General features: G+C 63.0%; 1 protein-coding gene across 13 annotated transcripts in view; it reads right to left on the bottom strand.

Moving 5' to 3' along the window:
• Positions 1 to 17,872, bottom strand: part of EXD3 (exonuclease 3'-5' domain containing 3) — a 95,471-nt gene that overhangs the window by 52,012 nt on the left and 25,587 nt on the right. For 3 of the 13 annotated variants that reach the window (XM_070594725.1, XM_070594726.1, XM_070594727.1), the window contains 3 exons: positions 11,339 to 11,403; positions 4,984 to 5,160; positions 4,424 to 4,591 (listed from right to left, as the gene is read on the bottom strand). In XM_070594725.1, the coding sequence (XP_070450826.1) occupies positions 4,424 to 4,591; positions 4,984 to 5,160; positions 11,339 to 11,403 (410 nt within the window). Of the gene's footprint in view, positions 1 to 4,423; positions 4,592 to 4,983; positions 5,161 to 9,478; positions 9,497 to 11,338; positions 11,404 to 12,325; positions 12,471 to 17,872 lie in introns of those variants that run through there. The other 10 variants (XM_070594728.1, XM_070594729.1, XM_070594730.1 and 7 more) reach the window with 8 other exon arrangements.

The raw sequence follows: 17,872 nt of genomic DNA on the forward strand, positions 1-17,872 counted from the left end.
GAAGGAGTGCAGAACTTGGGGGAGAGGCTGGGAGAGGGGTGGGAGGAAGGGCCTGGGGAGGAGCCAGGGGAGGGGGAGGGGCTCAGGACGGTGGGAGGGGGGCAGGGCCACCGTGCTGCCAACTTCCCTGTGGGCTGCTCCACCCTCACAGGATGGCTCGGACCTCTTCTGGACTGGACACCTGCTGAGAAGCTGAGCGCACTGGACCCTCACCCAGGAAGGCCAGTGTGCACACCCAGTGGCCTCGCACCCCAAGTTCAGAACCTAGGATAGTCAGAGGCCCCCTGCCCTGTCCTGCGTCTGCTGTGCTCTGGCCTGGCTTCCAGGCTCCTCCAGGGCCAACGCCTGGACCTGGGCTTGGACAGGCCAGGCCACAGCAGGAGGAGAAAGGGCATGGGAGGGAGGCCTGGGGGCCTGGGATGTCCCATCCCCCAGGCCAGGCCCTGGGCCAGGGACTGCAGGAGAGGTGAGCAGGGACGTGAAGCCGCACCGTGAGCTCCCCCATCATCTCTGCTGGGTTATCAGTCTCCATCATCTGGTGGGTCCAGCCCTCAGTGGGCCCCCTAGGCACCCAAGAACTCTCTGAATCCTGGAGTGAGGCCTCAAGCTTGGGGGTGGCCTGGGATGGCGGCCTGGGTCGCGGGGGGCACTGCCCCTCACAGCAGCAGCAGGAGCTTCCTCATGTATGGCAGCCTGGAGTTGGGTCACTGCCCACGGGGAGGCTCCCCTTCCTGCCTGCCAGGACTCCCTTCCCGCCGAGGAGCCAACGGCTTCCAGGGGGCCTGCTGTGCCAGCCTCAGCCCACTCAGCTGTGGCCCTGCGGTCAGGCCCTGGCCTGCAGTGCCTATGCAGTGGGCTCTCAGTGTGCACTGGCTGAGGAGGGCGTGGAGGGCCAGCATGGAAGGGCAGGTTATGCTTGGAGCCTGCCCTCCCTGGACATGCAGCTCAGGCCTCACCTGTGAGATGCATACACACCCTTCCTGGCCACACAGTGACGCTTTCAGGAGGAGCTTGAAGGGCACAGCACAGCCCTCCTCTCCTCCCTGATTCCTCTAGCGCAGCCAGCTTTCTGTCCAGGCCCAGCTGGAGCTCTCCGCACACCCAGAGTGCCCTCTCCTGGCCAGGTGGCCTGTGTGGACGCTGCAGGGGGTGGGGGGGCCAGCGTGTTGGGGGATGGAAGGCCATAGACACCCCAGGGAGTTTGGGAGATGCCCTCATTCTGCACCCACACCCTGCATACACAGCCTGGAGGCTGGCTGAGGGGTGGGCACAGGACAAGGGGGAGGCGGCTCAGTCTCAGGGAGGACACCTCGGCTCCATCAGGGGTGGCTGTGGTGAGCTGGGGGCCGACTGGCAGCAGAACCAGGAAGCCCCTTGGCCTGCCCTCCGTCTTGGGGCTCAGGGGCTCCGTGTGGTTCTGTTCATCTCAGGCCATTTCTCAGTGTGAACTTCTGCTGAGGTGGTGGCAGGCCAGGCCGCCCCTGCCCACTGCCTGGTCACACGGCAGGCCCCAAAGGTGCAGGCAGATCAACTGCTGGCCCCAGATGCAGGCCCGGTGGAGGGGACCCCAAGAAGGAAACTGCCCAGGGCTGGGCCCACTTGGCACCTGGTGGGGCTTGCTGACCTCCTCATAGAAGGATGAGAGTAGGCCACTAAGAAGAGAGATGCTGGCTGCAACCCAGAGCGGCCGTGGCGGCAGCGACAGAGAAGCATTCCCCAGGACCCTGGTCCGTCTGTTCCACCGGGCGGACTCGGCGGCCTCAGACCCCAGGATGGGCCCGCCTCCCACCTCCACGGCTCAGCGCAGGCCTGGAGCCAAGGGGCCTTTTTTTTTTTTTTTTTAAAGCAAAGCTATCTTTTTACCTTGATAAGCTGTTTAAAAAATGTAAATAAAATAACGCAGTAGACAAAAGCAGGCATTCATCCCGCCCAGAGCCAGCCGCCGCCTGGACATGAAATATCGCCGCACATTAAGTCATGAGCCCCTGCTAATCCGAGCGGACAGGCCTGAATGCGGCCCCTTTCGGGCTGGGCGCGGCGGTGGGCACTGGAGCATGCACCGCCTGCCGGGCGGCCCCGCTCCGGGACAATGGCTTTTCTTCGCAGAAGGGGCCTGTGCGGGACAAGAGCCCCCTTTGTGTTGGGATTCCTGCCTCGGAGCGCAAGGGAGGAGCATTCAGCAGGCCCCAGACACTCTTTGAAAGGCTGAGTGTAACAGAAGACGGCCGAAACACTAGCCTGCCTTCTGCCTCCCTGCATTCTTCGCAGGCACCGCCACCCATCCGGCCTGCGGAGAACGGCCTCGCGCCACCTGAGTGGGAGCCCAGTCCCGCATTGTTCCCGGCGTGGCCATCGTGGTCTCTCAGCGCCACTCAGCAGCCGGGAGATGAAGGCCTGGGCTGGGCGTGTCAGGCGACAAGGCCATGGCAGAGCCCAGCGCTGCCCACACATGGCCCGCGCCTCCGAGGGACGGGCGTTCCAGTGGTCTGGGCAAGGCTGGGCGACCCCACTGCCTAAATTCCCATGGGTCTCTTGGACAGGACTCTTGGGAAGAGGGACCCATGCAGGGCGGACCTGGATCTTGCCTCAGAGCCCGCCTTGCCCCTGGCCGCCACGAGCAGCACTCTTCCTGAATTAGGCTCGTCCTTGGGCCAGACAAGGCAGTAGGGGTGGTGGGAGCCAGGAGTGAGTCTGGACCTCCTGGAACACTGGACTCATCCCTCAATGATGGTGCACCCCGAGTGGGCTGCCGGGCCTCCTCCACCTCTCCCGCTCCACACTGTGATCCTCACATCTCAGGGCACAAAGGCACACAGGCCTCGGGGGCCCCTCGCACCTGCAGCAGCCACTCAGAGCCACCTCACATGGGGCCGCCTCCTCTCTGTGCTCCGTAGGCCCCACTGCTCCCTGCTGCCTCATGCAGACCCAAGTCATTCCTAGAGCTGCTGGCTAGGCCTGGGGATGCCTGAGTCCACGACTTCAGGGCTCTATCTTCCTCTCAAACCCTCTGAGCTTCAGTGAGGGTGGCACTGCTCAAAAAGGAGACTCAGCGAACCTGCCAAGACTCCAGAAGCCCCACAAGCTCTTACCTAGAGACTCCCAGCTACTAACCCACATTTCCACGTCTGTCATTTCTGACCAGCCCCTCCCATGGCACAGGACCAAATGACCTCTCCCTTGGGCAGCCCATGCCCAAATGCTTCACACACCCTGGGCGCCTCTCGACTGGCATGACCAGTGATCTGTGCCCCGAGATGCCCACACTAAACTTTAGCAAAAAACCCCAGAGCCACGCCAAGGGGCTGGTCTAGGGTCTCTGGCACGAGCAGGACACGCATCCTGCCCCAGCCCGGCAACAGCCAGGAGCCAAGAGCATCCTCGGGAATCCTCCCAGGGTCTCCGCTGCTGGCCTGCCCTGGTCCAAGTGAACCAGCAGACACGCAGGAGTGGATACCACCCAGAGTGCGGTCCCTTTGTGCCAGGGCCGGGCCCCTGATGGTGCAGGGAGGCGGCAAGTGCAGCGCCCAGGGCTCCTGGGGAGGTTGTTCCTGTGGACGCCTGGATACGCATGCTGTTCCTGACCAGACCTTGCTGCTGGGACAGGAGCCAAGTGGCCAGTCTCCCAGCCTAGCGCAGCCGGCTGGGCCACCATGAGGACCTGCAGGGCTGGTTCTGTCCTCAAGGAGCAGCAGCTGGGCCCAGAGTGGTCTCGGTGGGGTCGTGGCTTCCCGCCCCAGACCACGCCATCACGGAGGCCAAGTGATTCTGGGGTTGGGCCTGGGCAGGGGCAGGAGCTGGGAGAAGGGGCCCCCAACCTGGAGGTGATCAGCTGTGGGAGATTCTGGGTCGGGGCTGAGGTGTGGGGAGTCCGGCTGTCTGATCTAGGCCGGAGGGTGGCAGATGTGTGCAGAGGGATCGTTGCTAGCTTCCCCTCAACCTCACTCCCCTTTGCCCCCCATGAGCGTTTCCAGGATTTATTGGAGGCTGGACAGCAAGCAGTTTGCCACACGGCCTTCCAGGCCAGACCCGGGGCATCCCGGTGCCGCTGAGCTTACAGAAGGAAGGACCCTGGGTGCCGTGGTACAGTCCCGGGCATGGTGCTATAGGCCCAGGCACTGCGTGGGGGGCTGTGCACAGCCCCTTTCTCAGGTCAGTCAGTGTGAGGGGCTCCCAGGACCCCGAGGCACCACACGGCCCTGAGCTGGGCCTCCAGGTGGCCTGGCCCCTGGAACCCTCTGTGCCAGAACTGAAGCCCCCATGCAGCCCCTCACAGTGGAGGGGGGAGAGGTGGACCCCTGAGCCCCTCAGCCTGGCTCTCACCTCCCTGCTGACGCCAGGCGCAGACCCTGCCCGTGGCCTGGGAATCGGGAGGAGCCCTGCGTCCCCTCCCCGGGCCCAGAACCACGTGGAAAGCCACACTCACTTCTTTAAACTTGCCCTCCTGGTGGAGTTGACGGACGTAGGCCAGCAGGGGGCTTCGGTCTGCATCCTGCAGCTGGAAGATGCTGACCAGCGGCCCGGCGAGGCTGGGGGGGCTCTCGGCGAGGACCCTGACTGCACGGGCCTGCAGCTCCTTCAGCCCCAGGCTGCACTGGGAGACCCGAGACCTGGCCTCAGTACGAGGTGGCATCCTGCAGTCAGGGTCATGGGGCCTAACATGGGCAGGGGCTTGGGGCCAGGGCAGGCCTGGCCCAGGAAGTCCAGCACTGCAGCCCTGCACCCGCAGGTGGACGCTGGGAGCAGACAAGGTCTGGAGGGCAGGGCACGGGCAAGGGGGATATCCGGCTGTCAGGAGGCTGAGGGTCAAGCCCACAGGCCAGTCTTAAGGCCAAGTGCCCGAGCCGCCGCCCACCATGGGGAGGCTCCACCGGCTGCAGAGTCCTGATCAGGCCACCATGGAGCCCACTGTGCCGAGAGGGGTGGGCAGGGCGGGAAGAGACTTGTCTTTGGAACATGGCCTATGAGGCCTCCGGTGGGGCTCACCTGGGCCTGGCCCGGGCGCGGCTGTGCCTGCAGCCAGCGCTGCAGCTCACAGGTGACCCAGGCCTCCAGGGAGGGGTCCTTCCCCTGCCAGCCCCGGCTGCCCTCCAGCATGTCCAGGAGACCGGCAAGCGGGTTATCCAGGGCAGCAAACCCCCGCCAGGCTTCCTCCCGGAGCTGTTGCAGAGACACAAAACCTCATTGTCACTTTGTCACACTCAAACCTTCGTGGGAGCACCCCCCCACCCCAGCGGAGACTCTGAAGTGTGGTCTATGCAGGGGCCAGCTCAGCCATTCAGCACCACCCTCGCCTCCACTGCTTTCCGTGCCGCGAGATTCTGTTCTGGTCCACTGCACCCAGGCCCCAGGCGGCGGTCATTGTCCCCACTAATGGTCCCATTAAGACAGAGAGCTTGTTCCCTAGGCCAGACTGAGGGCAGGCTCCATCCCAGAGGCTCCAGTCACTTATCTGTGACCCGGTCTCCTGCGCAGTACAGAAACAGTGCTAGCCCTTTGGTGACAGTGACGGTTAGCGGGGCCAGCAAGCAATGGGAAACAAAAAAGGAAAGAAAAACCCAAAATTAGAAGTGCCCTCTGTTTACTTTTATGTCTCCTGCGCTGCAGAAGACCTCCAGACACGTAAGAGCTGGAAAAAGAAAACCCAGAGCACGTGTGCTGTCTCCTCCCACGTCTCAGGGCACGTGGGTGTGCTCTCTCCTCCCACGTCTCGGGGCAGGTGGGTGTGCTCTTTTCTCCCACGTCTCGGGGCAGGTGGATGTGCTGTCTCCTCCCACGTCTCGGGGCACATGGGTGTGCTGTCTCCTCCCACGTCTCGGGGCACGTGGGTGTGCTCTCTCCTCCCACGTCTCAGGGCACATGGGTGTGCTCCACTACAGGCTTCAGAGCGAGCAGGGCATCCGCCGCCGGACCCAGCCATCCAGGTCAGTGAAATACACTGCGACCAAGGATGTGCCCGGGCCACAGGGACCTCTCCTGGGCCCACCCTCCCTGGCCGGGAGCTCAGGAAACAGCAGCCGCACTCACTCCCCACACACACCAATGGTCACCCCGTAAGGAGCAAGGAGACGAGGCCCAACTGCCCTGCTGTGGCCACTGGAACCTGCTGGATAGACCAAAAAGAGCCTCAAATGCTGTGAGGCTGCCACCCTCAGGGACAGGCGGGCAGAGGTCACAGCACATCCCACGGGCCTGGGGGTACCCAGCAGGGGCCGTGGTTTCCACAGAGTCCTGGGGCCACTGTCCCCATCGCCAGGGAGTGGGTGGGGTCTGCACCAGCCGCTCAACACCCCCTAGGAGGGCGTTAAGGAAGAGCTGAGTCTGAGTAATTGCCACCTTCTGGCTCATGGACAGGAAAGATCTAGAAAGACGCTGCTCCAGTCTTTGGTCCCACCTCACTCAGGCACAGTTCCCATCCGTGGCCTCCGCGAAGCAGCCCTGAGAGGCTCCAAGAGCAAGTGGAGAGGCTGCGTGACGGGGACGCGCGGCTCCTGGCTGGTTCTCCCGCCAGAAGGCAGCTCAGGCAGAAGTCACGTCTCCTTCCTCCCGGGGCAGCTCCCACCATGGGCCTCGCGCTAGACGTGGCCGAGCCCTCCGCCACCAGCAGGCAGAGGGTGTGCGTCTGGCCACGGGCCAGGGCAGGGGGCTGGAAGAAGAGCCCCTGAGTAAAGACCTCCCAGCTCCAGGCCAGGTGCCCACTGACCAGTAGCGTTGGTTTTTCCAAAGGAGCCACCATCCTTCTTGTGGCTGGGTGATGGGCAGCTGGGCCTGGGTGCATTGCAGGAAGGATGGATGCCCAAGTGGACCCTGCAAGTCAACACAGACCCCTTCCCAGCGGGGCGGCCCCTGAAGCCCCCAGACTCGCTCCATGCAGAGGCGGGAAGAGATATGGGCCAGCCGCCCTCCACAGTGGGACTCTCCTGTGATGGCCAATGAAGCCCCGGGAAGGCTCAGGGGAGTGAGTGGGCACGTCCTTCCGAGATGCCCACTGCCCACTGCAGGCTCAGCTGGGCCAAGGGCTCCGCCCTCTGCACCTGGGGGCCGACTCTGCCCCCTCCCCTGAGAAGGCTCAGAAGAGCAGCTCGAGGGCACCAGCAGTGCAGCGCCGGTGGCCATCAGCTTTTGGGGCTCTGGGGAAGCTGGATGCACACCGCAGCCTGCAGCTGGGAATGCCACTGGGAGCCCCTCTGCAGCCTGGCCTGCAAAGCGCAGGGGGTCTTGCCCCCACGCAGCCAGGCCTCACCCCCTCCCGCTGCTGGAGCATTCCAGCCCATGGCCCAAAGCGCTCAGAGCAATGACTGGGGGGCTGACGGTGCCGGGGTGGAGCGACGTGGCTCAGTGTCCTAAGCAGGACAGCTCTGCACCGTCCCTAGACCCCTGTGGGGGGCACTCGCCTGGCGCAGGGGCCAAAGCAGGGGCAGCCTGCACGTGTCATACCCCACAGGGTCCGCAGGCCTGGCTCACGGCTGCATCAACATCAGGGGCCCTGGCACCCCCTGGCTCTGCTCCAGCCTCTTCCCCGAGAGGGAGGAGCCCTCCCAGCAGCCCGCAGGGACTCCACCTCGGGAGAGCGCCTCTCAGGTCTGCAGCCCTGCATCACCCCGTCCTGACTGCACGCACCTTCCCCACGAGAGCGCCTCCACTGCACAAGGACAGCAGGCAGGCGGTGGGCCGGGCCAGTCCAGGGTGTGGGTGGTGCCTCCCCAGGACACTCTGGGGCACAGGGCACTCAGCCTCATTGTGACAGGAGGCGCCACATGCGAGCAGTCTGCGTACTTGCCAGAGCAAGAGGCAGGCTCTCCCCTCAGGGGAGCCCAGGAGACGCCCTCTCCAGATGTCCAGGGAGGACGCGGGCTCTGCAAGGACTGGGCGTGCGCATGAGGGGTAAGCCTGCTGGGAGGCGCAACACCCGCGCAGCGGGAGACCAGGCTGAGGCGCGGGACACCCAGGGGCTGCCCCGCAGGGACGAGCAATTGGGCGGCAAGTCCCTTGTCCTGGACTCCAGGAGGGAAGGCAAGGCCGCTCCCGAGCACGGCCTGCAGGCCACACGGCCTGGGTGTGCTGACCTGTGGCCCGGGAGGCCAGTCTTGGCGGCACCCAGGGGACCTGGTGCTGGACCTGGACCTGGACCTTGGCCACCAAGGGAGAAGCTGCGCTCCAATGAGCTCATGGTAAAAAATGAGACACATGAGGGACGGTCACCACAGGCAGGATGACTGTTGCCCTAAGATTAGGGATAAGAGAACACCAACCTGGGAACAGAAATGGAAAACGAGTGTGCCTAAAATTATGAGTGAAATGAAAGAATAAACACACGAAGAGCACAACAACGTGCAGTGGCCCTGAGGGCGTGCTGGGCTCCTGTAGCCCGGGGCCCAAGGCCCCTCTGCCCCACAGCCCTGGGGCCCTAGCGTACCAGGCCCAGCAGCCGCTGGTCACTCGCCGCCCAACCCCTCAGGTCCCAGCCCTTGTTCCCCTCTCCCCTACTGCTCCCGTGCTCTTCCTGTGGTCTCAGCATCCGCGTCGATGATGCTTCGGTCCCCCAGCCCTGAGACCCTGGCCGACTTCCCCTCCCCCTCTGATCGCTCCTCCGTCTCCCACCTCCCACCAGGCTGGGCCTGTGCCCGGTCACCCTCTGTGTCTTCAGTCCCCCTATTCCTGGCTTGTATTCCAGAGGTGAAGTTGCTGCTCCCCTAGCACCCACCCGCGCCTGACCTTAGTGAGCTCAGTGCTGCTGAAATCACCCCACATGGTCCTTGGGTTTGTGTGGCACCAGAGCCCCAGAGGACCTGTTAAAATAACCTGGTTCTGATCTGGCAGGACTGGGTGCGCCCCAGAACCAGCATTTCCAACAAGCTCCCAGGGAATGTACCGCGCGGGGCCCCTTTGAGGATCACTGTCCTTCCCGCTGACTCACCCCTCCTCCACCTCCCATTTCTCCGCCATTCCCCCTTGGGGCTCTGAGGACACTTGTCCATCCCTCTATCCTGGTTACTCCCATCAGCACCCAAACCTCCCGCTTCTGCTCCCGTCTTCAAGGACAACCACAGCCCTCACACCACCCCACTCTCCCCAGCGCCCCACTTCTTTCATCCTTCTATCAAAACCCCCAGTTCTCCAAACGCAGCCCAGTTTCCCTGTCCTGACCTGCTGGGGTCCCTGCAACCTCCACGTGCACGGCTGGCCTTCAGGGACCCACTGCTCTTGCACAGCCTGCGCTCCTTGGCCCCGGGCCGTCCGGGCTGTCCGCACCTCATCCTCAGGGCTTTGGCCACATGTAGGTGTCCAGCCGCCTGCAGCCTGAAGCCAGGCAGGAGCCTGCGTCCCTCAACACCCCGCATTTGTGGGCCCTTACCCTCCACATGCTCCGAGTACATCCCCCACACCTCCCCACCACCTCGTGGACACTGCAGGGAGCTGCCACCCCTGCCCCACCCCCTGGGGCACTGGACACTGGGCAGCATGGTGCACGTCCACTCACCTGACCCTAGGTCCAGCTCTGGTGAGTGGACCGAGAGGGGAGATGATGTGTGTCCCCTCCAGGTGGAAGCTCTGAGAGCCAATCGCCAGGTAGGGAGCTCGCTGCCCAGGGACACCTGGAACATCTGTGCCAAGTGGCCACAGAGCACGCCTCCTGGCACTGAAACTAAAGCTCGCGGACAGCGCTGTGCCACAGTAGCAACAAAGAGCACAGTGGTGTCAACATACACCGTGGGCTCCTCTGGAGGCACCTTACGAGCCTCAGAAAAGAGTCGAAAAGGAGGACAAGGGTGGCGAGGAGCAGAATGAGGGGTGCATGCATCAGAGAAGAGGTGGCCAGAAGTGGACAACGTGGGCGGGAGCAGAACACTGGGAAACAGCAGCGCCCTGGGCTGGCAGAGGATTTCAAAGACAAGGACAGAACTTGACGAACTAGAACAAAGGGACAGTGGAGCCGACCAGCAGCGTGGCCTGCCAGACCAGCCACAGAAGAGAGGAGAGCAGTGAAGAGGCAGCGGGGGCCGGAGACTGTGCAGAACCTAGCCGCAATGGTGATGACGTGGGAGGCACGGCGCTTCCGGGAGAAATAAAACCAGGAGCGGACCCTCCACAGGGGCCATGACCCTTGAGGAAACTGGGTCTTAGTTAGATATTTACCCCTCCACCCCGGGCCCAGGCAGAACTGCACACGCCCTTCCAAACTCCCGAGGAACAAGTAATCCCTGTCATCAACTGATGATCCGGAGGACAGGCAAGAAGGGCACTCCCAGCCCCGTCCACAAGGCCGGCTCAGCCTGACACCAGGACAGACAACCAGACGTAGAAATGCACAAGGCCACGTGCAGCGACCACGCGAGGCCTGCCCCGGACACACAGGACGTCTGACATCAGATGATCTGTTCACACAAACGTGGTCACGTCTCCTCAGTCATAACCTCAAGGCCACAGGGAATAAAAATTTAAAAATCAAAGAGTCTTTGGTTTTTGTAAAATCTCTGGTTCTCTGGCTGATGGCTGGAGTGAGCTGGCCACTCGGAGGCCCAAGTGCTTGCGGCTCAACCACGCAGGGAGAGAAGTCGAGCCCGGAAGTCTGGCCACTGACCCAGGGTGTCCCCCGCGCCGAGAAGCAGCACGGAGCCAGAGGATGTCCTGCAAGCTGTGAACTCTGCACGTCTTCCCTCAGCCCCTCGAGCCCACGGACACCCCCTCCAGAGCATGCGTGTGCTCCGAAGCTTGCCTGCTCTGGGTGCCCACCCTCACGAGCCTGCCCCGGGTCTGGGCGCTGGCCCACCCTCGTCAGGCTGGCACGAGGATGCAGCCCTGTCCCTTGAGCCACCCGTGGGCCCTGTAGCCTGAGCAGCTGGACTTCTGTGTCCTCCCGGGGAGCCGGGCGACCTCACTCTTCTGCTGCTCAGGGAGCAAACCGAAGGGCAGGAGGGCCAAGGGTTGGGCAGTGCCCTCACCACCATGGTGGGATGCAGTCTGGGGGCAGCGGCTGTGGCTGCAGAACCCTGCCAGGGCTGCCTCCTCCTGCCGGACCACACACGCCCCCCGCTGGCCAGATAAGCTGTTGGGCTGCCCTCCCTGAGAAGGGCAGCTGTAGACCAGGCCTGGGGCGGGCCAGTGGGCGCCCTGGCCCCACACCGTGCACATGCAGCCATGGCCTGCCAGGTCCCTTGTGTTGCGCAGAAGCTGGGTGGTAGCCGCAGGCTCTTCCCTCCCACTCTGAGCCTCAGGGGCCTGTGTCCACCAGCGTCTGGCAGGCCTCACCCCAGGGCTCCAACCCCCAAGTGCCACCAGAACATTCAGACAAGACAGCCCACTGAAGCTGGTAGCCGGGCGTCCACCCCCACGTGCTCACCTGCCGCAGCTCCCGCGTGGACCAGAGCGGCTGCAGGGCCTGCAGGAACAGAAGCGGGTCCTGGCCTGGGGGGACAAGACAAGGGCCATGGGAGGGGCTGTGTGGCTACTACAGAGCCCTCTGAGCCACCTCCACCAACACTGGGGGCTCCCCCCAGATGCCGCTAGCATCCACAGCCTCTTGTGCCCTCTCTGGCCAGAGCTCCCCACTGTCCCTTCCCTGGGACCCAGAGCCTAGCCACCTAGCAGTGCTGGGCCTCTCCTGTGGCTCACACTGCAGCCATCATGGGCTGCAGGTCTCAGAATGGCCATGATGTACGAGCAGGGAAGGGGTGTCGGACACCAGGACCATGCCTGCAGCACGGACCGGCCCCAAATAGGCTGGCTGAGCCCGTCAGGGCAAGCCCAGTGGGGTATGGCACGCCCATCCTTCTGCACCGTGTCACAGCCCACCCTCACCCACTGCCCACCATATCTGGCCTCCAGCCTCTACTGAGGTCCTGAAGAGGTCCTGGCTTCTGCCTCACCCTGCTCTCCTCCCTGGTTCCTCCTACACCCTGTGCAGGCTGGCTGCTCCCCCAAGCACTCCCCACCACCTCGGCCACTGCTCCCTGCAGCCCCCACCCATAAGCCCTGACCCTCTCTTGCTCGCCTGAGCCCTTGCCCCCGCGGCAGAACTGGGCATGGAGACCACAAAGTGCTGGCCATGGCAGGGACTCCACCAGAACACTGGGCCCACCTCGGGAGGTCAGGGTCACCCTCACACTGGAAAAGGGACAGCGCCCTCAGACCAGGTCTGAGGTCAAAGCCAAGGAGGGCTGGCTGGCCTGGAAAGGTCGCCACTGCCTGCTCTTGGTTTTGGAAAAGAAAGCCACCTCTGAGACCAGGGGCCCAGGCACCCAGCTCTGAGTCACCCACAGCCACCAGCCCCCTGGCTGCCTCGGAGGGCTGGGCACCTCCCCAGCAGCAGCTCCCGGCCCCTCCTCACTGTGCAAGTTCTGCTGAAATACGACGTCGCTGTCCAACTCTAAGCCTTTCCAGCCCCAGTGAGGAGTCACAGAACGCAAGACCCAGAGGAAACGTCCAGATAAACCTCCTGTCCTTTTGTCAAGAACCATCAGGGGCCACACAGCTGCAGTCTGTGGAGGACAGGAGGGAAGGCAGCCAAGGGGGCTGGGCTCCTGGTGTGCCCCGACCCCAGGCCAGGAGATGGCAGGAGAAGCCCCTGGTACCTACACAGGATCCTGGCCACACCCCCTCACATGGTGGGGTTAGGTCAGGGTCAGGACCCCCCACCATGCCCCATCACACAGTGGGGGTCAGGGTTGGGGTCAGGACCCTGGTCATGCCCCCTCACATGGTGGGGGGTGGGGTCAGGGGTCAGAGTCAGGACCTGACTGTGAGCCTGTACGTTGGGGGAGGGAAGGTCACTAGCAGATTGTCCAGTTCAACTCTGGGGGTTCAGGAGCCCAGGTGGCTTCATCAGCAAATCTACCCAAGAATCGAGGGGACAGCGGCAACCTGCCAGGCTCCTACAGAAGACCAGACGCAGAGCGGAAGGCCCCACATGGGGACACCTGAACCAAACCCTGCAGGGCAGCCCAGCAGGACCCAGATGAGACAGCAGCAGTCAGACTCTCAACGAAGGCCACTGGAGCCGAGTGCGATGCTGGCGCATTCCCGAAACCAACGCCGACTGAGCATCGGAAAGCCTGTGGTGTGGCTCGTCCACGGGATACAGGAAAAAATTGTACCACCTGCTCGGCAGACGCAGAACAAGCAGTTTGTGAAAGGAAGTTCTATTCATGGTTTAAGAAATAACTCAGCAAACTAGGAACAGAGGGAACTTCCTCAACCAGGCAAAAGCATCTGCAAACCCCGCAGACACAGAGCCGCAGGCTGACAGCTCCCGCTGTGAGAGGGTGCCCTGGAGGACGCCCCTGCCCACCAGCCCAGCCCTGGAGGCCCCTGCAGAGCAGAGCAGCAAGGAGAATTACAGGCATGAAACTCCGACAGGCAAAAATGAAAACATCGTTACTCTGGTAAACGAACTCTGGTCCCTCCATGAATGGAATATCATTCAGCACTAAAAACACATGAGCTACTGAGCCACAAGGAGACACGGAGAACCTTCATGCTTGTCTCCAAGTGAAGGAGCCAACCTGAAAAGGCCGAACTGCCAGGACAGCAAAGCTCAGGGGCTGCGGGGGGCGGGGGCGGGGGCACGAACTTGCGAGCAGAGGGCTTTTAGAGCAGTGAAAACACTCCGCTGAGACTATAGTGACAGACTCGTGTCCTTACACGTTTGTCCAAACCCACAGAACGTACCGCACCCAGAGTGAACCCCAGCGTAAACCACGGTCTGTGGCGCTTGTGAGGCATCAGTGGAGGTGCATGGCTGTATCAGACAGACACTCTGGGGGGGGTGCTGACAACGGGGGAGGCTGTGCACGTGGTGGGGGCAAGGGGCACGTGGGAAATCCCTGTACTTTCTTAATTTTGCTGCGAATCTAAGACTGCTCCAAAAAAATATATAGTCCTTGAAAGTAAAAACAAAAACAGAAAGACCTAATTAAGGAAGGGGTATACCACAGGATCAACAACGTAAAGTTGTGAATTTCTTCCAAAATTAACTCACGGTTTCTATACCACTCCAATCAAAACAGCAGCGGTGCGTCCGGGTGTGTGAGTGAGTGTGTGAGTGTGTGAGCATGTGGGTGTGGGGGGTGAGTGTGCATGTGAGTGTGTGGGTGGGCCTGCAAGTGCCTGTCTTTTAACAGCTGATCTGAACACAGGCAGAAATCACGGGGAGACAAGAGGCCTACCCCACCCAAGGCTGAGTTACGACAGAGCCACAGTCATTAAGATGGAGGGTGCTGGCCCAGAGACGGGCAGACAGGGCCCAGTGTGGAGACCCTGAGCCAGGCAGGGCATGCGCGGACTCTGTTGTGTGGCCAGTTTGGCCCCAGAGTCTGCCCTCCTTGAGAACGCTGAGATGTCAAGCCTGCCTCATACCTGCAAACGATCTGTCCAGGGACCGTAGGTCCAAGCGAGATGGACGGGGAGACGCCCGAGGACCCTGACGAGGGGTGGGCGGGTCTCCTGAAGGGCACACTCACATGAAGGGGTCCTGCGGTCAAGAGGACCACCTCAGGGCAGCAGGTGAGGGGCGTGAAAGGCGGCCCACGTCCTGTCACACCTGGTCCTCGGCCCCCACCTGCGGTCCAGCTGCCTGAGGGGTCTCCCTGCTCCCCACTTGTGCCCACAGAGCAAGCCCAGCCCGAGAAAATCCTACAGACACAGGCCAGGCCAGGCTGCTCCTCCCTTCACTGCTCCCTAGTGGTCCGCTGGCCTCTGGGGTGGAAGCCACAGCCCAGCACAGCCCTCCCAGCCTCAGCCGTCACGCAGACCCCAGGCCTGCCCCCTGCTCCCCAAGCACCCGCAACCACCGGCCCTGCTGTGCTCTCCCCTGGACCCGCCCTTGGCCCAGCCACCGCAGCCAACCCTGCTCATGGGCTGTTGATTTAGTGTTTGTACCCTCAAGATGCTGCCAGCTCCTGAGAGTGACCACACTGGCCTTGTTCAAGGCTGTGGCCCAGGGCTTAAGGGAGACTCCATAGTGACCATCGGATGGTGCCAGGGCCAGGCACGCACGCACATGCTTGTAGTTGCCAGCTCATGTGGTTGCTAGGAGAACCCTAGAAGCTGGAGCTGGAGGGCACCTGGGGAGGTGTGGACAGGCTGGTAGAGTGGGCCCACATGTGTGGGCAGGCGTGGGTGTGGCCACACATGGGCGTGGCATGGGTGGCGTGGGCATGGGTGTGGGTCTGGCTATACGTGGGTGGTGTGGGCATGGCATAGACGTGCTGTGGGTAGCCAGGGTACATACGCCCACCGGAAGGTAGGCTCAGGGTGCTATTCCTCTGAAGGGCCCGGCAGGCAGCTGGAGGGGCCAGACAGGCTGGGTGCCAGCTTCCCTAAATCAGGGCAAGCGCAGGAGGCCGGCGCCAAAGGGCCCTCTGTCCGCGGGGTGGACGTCAGATGCCCTGCCGCCCCAGGCCCAAGTCCACAGCTAATGCCACCCTGATGTCCCGGACCTGGGACGGCAGGGCAGATGGCTTCTGGCCTGGAGCCTGACCCCTGACCCCTCCCAAGGAGCATGTGGGGAGGTCGGGGGGGGGGGCACTGTGTGTCCAGGATGCAGGAAAGAAACTCAAGCTTAAGAATCAGCGTCTGTGCCCTGGGCCATCCGTCCCTGCCCACCCTCCCCACATGTGCTGGGGGCTCAGCGAACAGCAGCTCCAACTGCGTGGGAGTGGGGGTGGGCAGGGGGATGGCCGGCCCTCCGACCTGCCCCTCCATCCTTGTGCTGTGTCCTCCCTGTGCTTCCCCAGCGCCCGCCGGACACAGAGAGCTGCCGGGCTGCCTCCAGGAGCAACCGAGATGGCCGAGGGGAGGAGGAGGGCCGCAGGGTCAGGGAAGGGCAGGACGGCAGACAGCACTTTGTGCAGAACACACCCCGTGAACCGAGTCACCTTCCCTTCAAGAGACGGACTCATTTTAGAAAATGTTCAGCTGCTAAGTTACCTTCTCTAAAGACCTCCTGTTACCGCCTGTCGTGAGGCTGGTGGAGAGAAATAAGATTAAAAAGATGCTGGAGTTGGGGGCAATGAGGTCTCAGGAACTGGCTGGGTGTGGCTGAGCCGAGCAGTGGACACCTGGCTGCCCTGCAGGGAGCCTGCTGCACGTGCGTCCACAAAGCCACCCTGAGTGGGGGCCTCCCCTGGGCCCTCCGCCCCCCTGAGAGACCCCGTAACCCGGGCCTGTGGCTGCTCTTGGGTACGGATCTGCCAAGGTCCCACAGTCAGTCTGCACTTCCGTCGGCACAGCTGGGGCAGCACCACGTACGCTGAGCCCCAGCTGCCCAGGCCAGACCCGCCCTCTCTGTGGGGTGGCCTGACGGCCCTTGAGGGAGGAACCAGGACATCTGTGCTCGTTGCAGCGTCCGCCTCCTTCAGCCCCAGGAACGGCCGTCCCCACCCCGCTGCCCTTGGGCACCTGCTGGCAGCAGCGGAACCGCCAACGAGCGGAGCACAGGGGCCACCCTGGGCATCAGCCTGAGGAAGGGTTGTAGCGGGAGCCCCCATCGCATCTGCAGACCTGGCTGCACCTCCCACAGGCCTGGTCTGAGAGGCTGCCCCCAGTGCGCTGCCCACCACACCAGATGAGGGAGCTCACCCCTCTGCAGCAACACCCCTGCAGCAGGTGGCCTCCTGACGCCCTGCGGGGGAGGCACCTCTGCAGAGATGGGCCGTCACTCTCTCCAGCCCACCCATCTGCCCTCTAGGCCCGGGTCTCGGGTGAGGCTGGGGCACGATGGGTGGACTCGGCCCCTCCCAAGCGGGGCCCAGCGAGGACAGAGGTGGCAGGTGAGGGGACAGGAGCTCGCATGAGCCCCCAAATCCAAATGCTGCTGCTCAGAAACCTGCCGGAGCCGCCCACACATGGCACCCAAACCCAGCAGGCAGTGTAAGTCTGTCCACACTGGCTGCCCCAAGGACCCACCCCATCTGGGAACAGGGTGACGGGGTGTTGTCTGCACGGGGTCATCTTGCTTCATCCAGCCAACCCTGAGCCTCACAGACAGACCTTCCCGTCCTCAGCGCGGGAGCCCCAAGCACCGGTGGCACACAGCCGGGGCAGGGCGTCCACACAGAGAGATGCTGAACCCCACAGGGAGAGGCAAGCCCTCGCGGACTGCGGACAGGACTGAGCAAAGCAGTGGGCCTTCCTCCAGCCCCGGGTCCCTTGGGGGCGTGCACGCCCATCAGCGCACGGGCCCCCGGGTTCCCTCACCAAGCAGGGAAATGTGCCCAAGAAAAGAGGCTGCTAACAGCAAGAGTTTTAAAGGGTGACACACCTAACGCTAAAAAGTGGCCGAAAATGTGCAAGATCTATTAAAAGAAAACACCTCTGAGGACAAAGGAGCATGCGCCAGTGAACGCCCCCTCGCAGAAGCCTGCCCAGTGCACCGGCCGCTGCGTCCACGCGCCAGCAAACGCCCCTCGCGGAAGCCTGTCCAGTGCACTGGCTGCTGCATCAGACTCAGACTGGCGGTCGGCTCGTCCCTCAGGGCCTCAGCCGGGCGGGCACCCCCAGGGAAGGCACCGCTGCTCCTCAGTCCCTCTCGAGGGTGGGAAGCAGACCAGGGGCCTTGCCCCACAGGAGAGAAGCTGCCGGATGCCGGCGTTCACCACAAACTCGGGGAGACCCACTCAAGGCGCCAGCAGGGTTTCTGAGGAACCAAACAAGCCCATTCTGCCATCTGCATGGAAAACAAAAGGGAAACTGAAAAAGGGGCGAGGAGGGGGTTTTGTCCTGCCAGAAGCTGAAACATCATGAAAGCACAGCCACTAAAACATGTGAAACTGGCACCTGAACAGACAAAGAGGAACCGAAGGGGAAGCTGGAGAGCCCCCAGCTCGTGGGGGAGTCCAGTACGGGACTAGTGGTGGACTGTTCACTGAGTACTGCT

Source organism: Equus przewalskii, chromosome 26 (genome assembly GCF_037783145.1).
Source record: "Equus przewalskii isolate Varuska chromosome 26, EquPr2, whole genome shotgun sequence".
Classification (NCBI taxonomy): Eukaryota; Metazoa; Chordata; class Mammalia; order Perissodactyla; family Equidae; genus Equus; species Equus przewalskii.